Source organism: Frankliniella occidentalis, unplaced genomic scaffold (assembly GCF_000697945.3).
Source record: "Frankliniella occidentalis isolate FOCC.00 unplaced genomic scaffold, Focc_3.1 Scaffold212, whole genome shotgun sequence".
NCBI lineage: Eukaryota > Metazoa > Arthropoda > Insecta > Thysanoptera > Thripidae > Frankliniella > Frankliniella occidentalis.
The window spans coordinates 116,540-125,317 of NW_026267338.1; the positions used below are offsets into that span (position 1 = coordinate 116,540).

The 8,778-nt window shown below is 57.9% G+C and overlaps 2 protein-coding genes across 2 annotated transcripts; both read right to left on the reverse strand.

The window, feature by feature from the left end:
• Positions 1-47: 47 nt before the first annotated feature.
• LOC113203764 (uncharacterized) lies at positions 48-2,048 on the reverse strand. The gene is made up of 2 exons (XM_026418614.2): positions 1,945-2,048; positions 48-1,731 (listed from the first exon to the last, which is right to left on the reverse strand). Exon 2 carries the CDS (start codon positions 1,700-1,702, stop codon positions 185-187), a length of 1,518 nt encoding a protein of 505 aa, XP_026274399.2. The 5' UTR covers positions 1,703-1,731; positions 1,945-2,048; the 3' UTR covers positions 48-184.
• A 506-nt stretch (positions 2,049-2,554) lies between these two features.
• LOC113203763 (uncharacterized) lies at positions 2,555-5,187 on the reverse strand. Its single transcript, XM_026418612.2, has 2 exons — positions 5,003-5,187; positions 2,555-4,054 (listed from the first exon to the last, which is right to left on the reverse strand). The coding sequence occupies exon 2, from the start codon at positions 4,049-4,051 to the stop codon at positions 2,609-2,611; it is 1,443 nt and encodes a 480-aa protein (XP_026274397.2). The 5' UTR covers positions 4,052-4,054; positions 5,003-5,187; the 3' UTR covers positions 2,555-2,608.
• Between the last annotated feature and the right edge of the window lie 3,591 nt (positions 5,188-8,778).

Consider the following 8,778-nt stretch of genomic DNA (forward strand, 5'->3'; position numbering starts at 1 on the left):
GCATTGAAAGATACACTCGGTATGTACAAAATTATTTGTTTATCATTCACTGCTCATTTATTAAGAGTTGAAAGAACCTGATGAACAATACAAAACGATGAAAGTATTGACCTATTTCCTGAACATGTCTGACAGAACAAAACTAAGAGTTGCATAAGTTCAAAATCAATCACAAGTTCATAAATTACATATGGATCCACGTACACGCGACGTTAGGGCGCTCGAATAACGACCTCCTCCAGTTGTTGTCGTCGTTAGTTGGAGTGAGATCCTCTGGAGAGGGACACTCTTCAGGGTCATGTGAGTAGAGGCCTATCTTCTTCACTTCGTGCCACTTTACACCTTGATGACAGTCTCTCTCGCACACTTCGCACTCTTGGGGCGCTGGCCTTCGAGTAGGGTAGCACCATAGCTGGATGTGCAGCAGCGGGTTCGCCATCAGCGCGGCCTTGACGGCTGCCCTGTGTATCCAGGCGTGGGGGCACTTCACGCTCACGACCTCAATCTCCAGCAGCCTCAACGCCGGGGCCGTGACGGGGGTGATGCTCTTGAGCAGCACGTCCACCCCGTCCAGGTGGCGAAGGGTGGGCAGCGGGGGCAGCGCGTAGAGAAAGGGCCGTGCGTCCTCGAACGCCTCGAACTCATAAAAAAGACCTCGCTCGTCTTCGTCTTCGGTATCAGCGTTCACCAAGTCCAGGTGGCGAAGGGCGGGCAGCGAGGGCAGCGCGCGGAGCAGCGGCTGTGCGTCCTCGAGCTCATAAAGGGCCAGTCGCTCTACGTGGGACCACCCGGACGAAACCAGAGCGTCGACTAACGCCGCGCCGTGCTCGCCGATGGAAACTCCCGTGCCGTTCTCCAGGCGGACACGTTGCAATTGTTTGGCTCGGCGGAGGAACTTTGCAACGCTGCCGAAATCACCGGAGCAAATCCACAGTTCAATGGTCACGTCTCTCAGCGTTTTGCACGCCGCAACCTCCTCAAACCCACAAAACGTACTGTCGCATAGCAGACTTCGGAGTCTCGGCATGGCGGCTAACAGGTCTGCCGTCGTAGTCTCCCCCACGTCAAATTGTTCAATTCTTGCGTTGTTTATCTCAACCTTTTCCAGGGTAGCCGCGTGCCCGGCCAGTATGGTGTTCACAAAGGACGTCGAGTTTGCACTGACCCCGCACCTGAAAATCGTGAGCGACGAGCTGGGCGGCCCATGAACAACAGGGTGGGTGGTTTGGGGACCGAAAACGACAGTGAGCGAGTCCAAGCCGGAACACGATGCCACAGTCCTGTACAGCACGTCTGCGTTAGCCTCCCCATATATATCAAGTTCAAGTTTCTTAAGACGCCCCAGGAATTCCTGGTTCCGCACGGCAAAGGCGTACTCCGCGGCGTTACGGAACTCTCTATAGCTGTTCTTCTTTAGTTCCAAACTTGCCACGGCGCACCTGGTCGTGGTCACCGCCAAGGTCGGGACTCGGCCCGTGACGGTCAGCTTCTCGAGGCACGGGGCCAGGTGCAGCACCGCGTCCGCGCGCGGCTCGTCGTCCTTGAGCGATCGGTGGAGCCAGACGTCCGGGTGCAGGGCCAGGCCGCAGAGCCTCTTGCACACGAGGCGGCAGGCGAGGATGTCTTCCACGGACAAGAGCTGCATCGCCAACACGAGCACGTCGTCCGGCAGCTGCTCCAGGGTCAGCACGAACGATGCCATCGAGCCGCACGAGAGACGTAAACCGCGTCCTAGGAACAGTTTGCTCTCAGTTTGTGCTAAAGTCTACTCTACGCGAAAACCTGGACCCGTATGAAGAAGCTGTCACATAAGAGGAACAAGAAGAGGGAGGTGCCGTTAGGTGGCGTGGCGTTGTTTAGACAACGCCACGCCATCTCCCTGGGGCTACATTATTCTTGTGCCTCTTATGAGAAAGCTCCCTCGTGCATTTTCAACTCTCTTACCTTGGCAGTGAGTGTGGGGTGAGTTGATTGTAGTTGGTCCGGAGCTGCTCAGAACCAGAGGCGCACTTGACTGACTACTGGACTCTGACTGGTCTGCACTGCAAGCCCAGTGCAAGGCGGAAAGGAACGGAACGGAGAGACCGGACTGACTGGACCAGGAGGGGGGGGGGGTAATACGACACTGAAATTGAGGTACGTCGCCAAGAGAGCGCGCTGGAGCTCGTCGCTTCACATCCCCAAACACGCTCTCGTAGTATTCGCAAAAGCAACGTAGATTTCCTTTCTGCCGTGCGCGGCTGACAGAGAGGGGCGATGCACAGTGATCATGGGGCCCCGGGTGTCGTGGGGGGGGGGGTTACGAATCTAGTGCCGTAGCGCAGCTGGTGATGTGATTGTGATGCGAATGGAGGGGAGGACGCTATTAAATTTGATATCGGCTTTTAATTAGTGCGAGATCTCACAAAAATTAGTACAAAACTGCGCTCTGCCACTGCGCCACCGAATGTAGTAAGATGTTCATAACACCAGTCAGGCCGTCAAATGTCGTTGACGCGTATGACGTGGAAATGCAGGTGCCTCTGGGTGTGACGAGAAAAGATTTTGTGTGGAAAGAAAACTGACCCTTTATTCACTGAAAAACTATTACAAAACTGCACATAACGATTCATAAAGGCAGGTGGATCCAGAGCTCGGATGAGTTTTCACTGTGGTCCTCCGAACACTCATCCATAGGGTCATGAGAGAAAATGCAAGGCACGCAAGGGAAGGACCCCGAAGTAAGATCACGTCTCAAGGTACCATCGCCCCTCAGTTCACCGTGGCAGCCCAGTTGACATGCCCCGCAACGCGCGGTATTACCACCACAGACCAGTCTCGAGGCGTCCAACTTTATATGGAGTGAGGGGTTCGCCGCCATAACAGTCTTGACCGTGTCGCCGTGGAGCCAGAAGTGAGCGCAGCCCTCGGACAGACACACCTCAACTCTCTGCAGCGACGGCGCCACGTCGGGCCGGATGGCCATCAGAAGCGCGTCTGGTTTCTTTGCGCCGTTCTCTAACACCAGGCACCGCAGCGCCGACAGCGACGGCAGCGCGCTGACCAGCAGCTGAAGCAAGGGGGGATTTCCAACACAACCACAACCATAGTTGATGATGTGCAGCCTCTCCACGCGCGACCGACCGGAGGCAGCGAGAGCCAGGACGAGGTCTGCGCCGACGTCGGCGACGCTACGCACCGCGGGCTCGTACTCGAGGGTCACTTCACGCAGCTGTTCAGCGCGCTGGAGGAGCTGGGCCGACCCCGCGACGGCCGGCCCGCTGAGACTCTCGGTGTGGAACATGATGAGATGCAGGACACTGAGTGACTTGCAGGCCGCCAGGGCCTCCATCCCGGGCAGGTAGCTGCCCGTCAGCTCTCTGAGGTTCGTCACGCCGGCCAGCAGGGGCGCAATCGATGTCATGCTCAGGGTGGACGGGGAGCCCCCGAGGTTAACCTCCTCGATGGTGGCGGCGTGCTCGGACAGGATGAACTGCACAAACGGCTCCGTCAGCGCGTAGAGGGTACATCCGAACTCCCTCAGCGACGGCGCGACCACAGTGTTGGCCAGAATGCGGTTGTGTGCGGTTGGCAGCCGGTCCTCCCCGCGATCCATGACGCAGAGGCTCTTTAAGCGAGACGTCGACGCCAACATATTCAACAGCATGCAGGCATCACCAGCCGCCACCGCGGAGCTGATTTCTATTTCAACGTCAATGAGCCGACCGAGCGTCTCCTGCCTGCTGATGATGGCTGCAGCGTGCCCGGCGTGCGAGGCCCCGTCCACACCAATGCACAACCTCGCCGCGGCGCACCTGGTCGCGGTGCACGCCCGCTGGAGGCAGCCCTCTGCAGGAAGGCGGATAGAAATCGTGTCAATGCAGGGCGCCATACGCAGCAGGGGGCACGAGCAGTAAGGTTTGTCGTAGTTGACGTCAAAGTTTCGCCACACGGCCGGGTGCAGGGCAAGGGCGGCGAACCGCTTGCAGACGACGCGGAAGGTCAGGATGTCCTCCGCCTCCTCCAGCTCCTCCAGCACCATCAGCAACACGTCGTCCGATAGCTTCTCCATGCTCTGCAAATAAGACACGGTCTGGGTCAGCATGGGAAAGAACGCCCGAGTGAAAAATGACAGGTCGAAACGACACCGAAACGATGGAAAACTGGTCAAAACCACATCGTTTCGACATGCATTTCTCATTGGGGTCGACCGGGGTCGATGGAAGCTGCCCGATAAGAGGAACAAGAGCAAAGGTAGCACTGCACTGAGGAGAAGTCGTGGCTTAGCGTCGTGCCGAATCAAAGCAGAACGCCGGCGACCATGCTGTGTTTTGCTGTGCAGTTTGGCGGCCCGTCCGGTTTGCTCTGCGGCCGTTGCGAGCCGCGCCAGCCGCCATTCGGCTGCTACCAACACCCGCGACGCCGCGAGGGCCGCGACCGCGAACACCCCGCGAGATGACAAGCCGCGAGTCGCGAGGATTGCACCCCTGCGACGGGGGTGATTCGCTAGCTACCCCACTACGGGGAAAACTCGCGAGGTTAGCCCCGCGACCTGCGGTGTCCTTGTCGCGAATGTGTGGTTGCCCTGAGCAACTGGTGCGGCTGCGAGCAAACCGGACCGGACCGGCCGAGAATTCGGACACACCCCAGGTGTCATTAGGTTAGTGAAGAAACGTTTTGAATAAAGCATTCCGGTAAAGCTGAAATGCAGAAGAATGCAGGGAACAAGAAAACGGAAATCCCATGTAAAAGCATAGTGATTTCCGTTTCCTCTTCCTCGCATTCTTCTGCATTTTAACTTCACCGAAATGCTTTATTGGTACTATTTTAACTCGATTATAATGACTCAACTGTCGTAATAAACTTTGATAAAGGTGGTACCGAGGTGCTAGATGCATAGGCCCGCTCTAAACTGTTTGAAATCTAACCTCTGCTTGTATGTCGCTTATTATCTTCTGCTTTGATTGAGCACGGCGCTACGCCACGCCACCTCCTGAGGGCTCTCCACAGTCGATTCGCCTACCTTAGTACAGCTAGTGCAGCAGCGACGGCCCGCGAAGGGGCAACGACGTCGGGACTGACGAGTATGTACGGAAGCAAGGACGAGAGACGCAGGTGTTCCTACAGCTCCATTCTGTCCGGTCCGGCGGCAACAAAGTGAGATGCCTTGCGCTGCGCTCGCTGTCTGTGAGTTGACAAGACTTGACCCTCTTCCTCGCGCGACCGCGACTGCGGATGGGGAAGTGGAGGGGACGTCCCGTCCCTGTCCCGATACACTCTGCATATAGCGCTGCGGGCGGCGCCCACCGGTACCAATAATGGATCCCTAACTTGGACATCCCCAGGCATACCCCTAGTGTCCCAACCGAATCTCTCAACTCCGTGGCCTGGACGACCGCGGGGTCCGCCTCCGGGGGGAGGGGAACGCCCGACGCGCCCCAGTAGCGCTAGTCATGCGATAAAAGGAAATCCCGGCGGCGGCGGCGGCGGCGCTCCGGGCCAGGCGGGTGTTGGGGTAGGCCGCAAGAAGACGGTGCGCGAGACCTATCGTGTATTTCGACCAACGGAGGAAGAAGAATAGCGGGTAGAACCTAAAAGATCCTGATTGGCCGAGCGCCTACCCCCACTACCGGCGTGACGTAGAGGCGTGAAGCTCTCGATCAATCGGTACCGTTTATGTTCTACCCGCCGTTCTTCTTCCTCCGCTAGTCGAAATACACTATAAGATGGTATGGGCGGTAGGGTCTACCAAAAGGCGGTAAGTATGGACTTACTACCCCCGGATCGAGTTTGATAAAAGTTGAATCGGACTGAAAGAAGTGATGCGACGGGAGACGAACCACTGGGGTTCAAACCGAACTTTGAGTCGAGTCGCTAGTAGAGCGCACACGTGTCGCCCCCAATCTCCTATCCTGATTCTTTTTTTCGCGTGTTGTCTTGCGTTGTCGTTCGCTCACGTGTGATTTAGAAAGGTGGGGTGTTTGGTGACAAAAGAAGAGAGTCGTGTGTCAAATTTGTTCTTCGTCGTTTGGTCCTCTGATATCGCCTCCCATGTTATTGGAGATATGTCGCAGGCACAACATCTCTTGCCTTTTAACTTGTTGGAAAATACGTAATTAAGGCAAACGTGGGGGATCCACCCCCCCCCTCCCCCACCCTAACCTCATCTCAGGCATACGAGCTGCAGCTCTAATGAGCGTCCTTCTCGACAACAACGAGGACCGCGAAGAGCCGGGCGAGGGTGCTACGGGGCCCCGGGGCGGGGGCGGCTCAGGGCGTGGCGTGGCGTTGCGCTGCTGGCGCGGGGCGGGGCGGGACTCTTATCTGCGCGATTGGGGTCCGGCGGGGGGGCCAACGCGGCGCCGAGCGCGCCCGGGGAATGAAGAGCCATGCCGGCCGAGCTCGAGTTGAAGACTCGAGGCCGAGGCGGAGGAAAAGGGGGAAGGGGAGATAGGGGGCGGGGGCGAAGAATGAGTCCGCCAACTCAGCCCGGCTTTGAAGGGCCCCCCTTTCCTCCCCCTCCCGACCCCCCGCGCCTTTCACTTCCTTCCGAAAGCAGCGCACTCGGCGGGGCGGCGGGCGGCGTGGCGGCAGCAGCTGTTGCAGTGGCACTAACGGCGCTGGCCCCCCCTCATCGCGGCGACCGACAGGATGCTGCGATGACAAGGAAGGGAAGCGTAAAAGAATGGCTTCATAATGCAAAAATCAGCCCCTCTGTTGAGTGTTTGAGGAAAATTGTGTCGCGCGGCATTCTTCTGTGAAACCCGGTGAAACCACTCAAAACAATTCGTAATTCCTCGGCAGAAATGTGTGTGCGTATAAAGCTGCAACGCTCACAATTCAAACAACGCGGATTCCGGCAAGTAGTGGGCGAAAGAACATGAACGCGAGCGAAGAACAAAGTTATCGGCCCCGTTGTGTTCCGTGCGCTACCGTACCAACTTCGAGAGGGCCGGATCTGAAGGCCGTCTGAGACAAAACGGCAATAATACCCGCGTGACGGAAACTTATTGGTGACGGTACAGGATGTTTCTCCCCACAACTTTTCACGCTTTAATGTCGTGTTGTAGCTGTAGCCGTTGACGCGCCACCCTACGCTGCGCAAACGAACACTATCTGCACCGCAGCAGGGCCCCACCCTGAGGGGGTCCTTCCCTCAAAAAAATCACGAAAAAATCATTAAAAAATTGTTTTAAACAATCAACAAAAGGTAAGAGAAATTCATAAAAAGTCAGAAAAAATCAGAAAAAAATGAAGAAAAACAGAAAAATTGGTGTTCGACAGAATTTAAAGTGAAACACCCCTCGCCCCGCCCAGCCCCGCCCCACCCGGGTTAAACTCTCGACGCATTCCTTCTGACCCGGTTAGGCGTGTGGCGCCTGACGCGGAGGATGCCCCAAGTAAGTTGCTAACGCCTTATTACTTTGGAATCCCTTTTTACAGTCGTGGCACGTCCATCCCGAGCGATGCAGAGCCCACCCTCTTCATCCCCTTCCCCCTCGCCCCCCTTACCCATGACTACCCCTCCCTATTGCCGCTCGGCCCCCCTCGGCCACACGCGCCCCGGGGAAAACTTTGCTTTGAGCGTCCGACTACTGGCTGGACCGCCGGGCCACCGAGAAGGGGTTGGGGCGGGGGTGGGGCGAGGTATTCATTGCGTGCCGGAAAGGGGAAGAGCTGCCTAGTCCTGTTGGGTCTCGGGATGGGACGGACGGCGCGGAGGCAGGGGCGGCACCAGGACCCGAGAAAGGGGTGGGGGGAGGATCTGAAGGGCGCAGAAAGGGACGGCAAGTGCGGCCGTGCGGCGAGCTGCGACTCCGTGGTCCGTGGTCCCCCCCTCAAAGGGTGTGGTGCTACGAAAAGTGAGAGGCGAGGAAAAGGGGAGGGGGAGGGGGGGGGTCCATCTCCACGGCAACTCAAATGAGTTTGCTCTAAATTAACATAAAGCAGTTGGTGGGGAAAATGTGGAGACAAGAAAAAAGTTGTTTTTATTACCCCCTTTGCGAAAGGGGAATATATGTACGTCGTGCGTTCCGGTTCAGCGGGTCACGTGGCGGGCACGCGCCGCGCAGTGTGCAGCTGCAGCGGCAGCCGGCAGCGGCCTCCACCACCACCCTCCTCTCGGTGCCACGAGGCGCACACAACAAGCCAGCGGACCGTGCTCGCCTTGACTGGTTGGTTGGTCGGTGTCGAGCGCGAACTGAAACTGGGGCGAAATTGAAGGCAAGCGGCTCGAAGCCGCAACCGGAAACCTGGAAACCAGCGGGGCGCGAGCGGCAACGCGACGGGGGGTTGGGGAAGGGAGAGGTAGGGGTTGGGGTTGGGGGGCTAGGCCCGGTATGAGGGTTGCGCCAGTGACATCGTGGCATCCTCTCGAGCTGCCAGCCCTCCCCCCTTGTCTCTCCCCTGCTTGCTTCCCTCCTCTCCGGCGCAATGAAAAGTTACGCGCACGCTGCTCTCGCAACGCGAGCTGCCGAAGCGAGCACACAGTGAGTGCGGCGCAATGTGCGGCACACAGAAGCTTAGGAGGAGGCCTGGCAAGAACGAACGCGCGAGGGGGTTGAGGGGGGTGAGCTGGTGAGCTGAGGCGGAAATAGTCGCGGTGTCGCACGCTGCTACCACCGGGTCGCGGGGTGGTGGTGGTGGTGAAAGGGGCGGGGGGATAGCAGGAAATGCAATTAGCTCTAAAACGAGCGGAGCGGAGTAACGCGCGAGATTCATCCGCGCCGCACTGCAGCCATTTGCAGCCGTGCTCCGCTGCTACCGATGCTGATCCTGCGGCTCATCATGACCACCCCG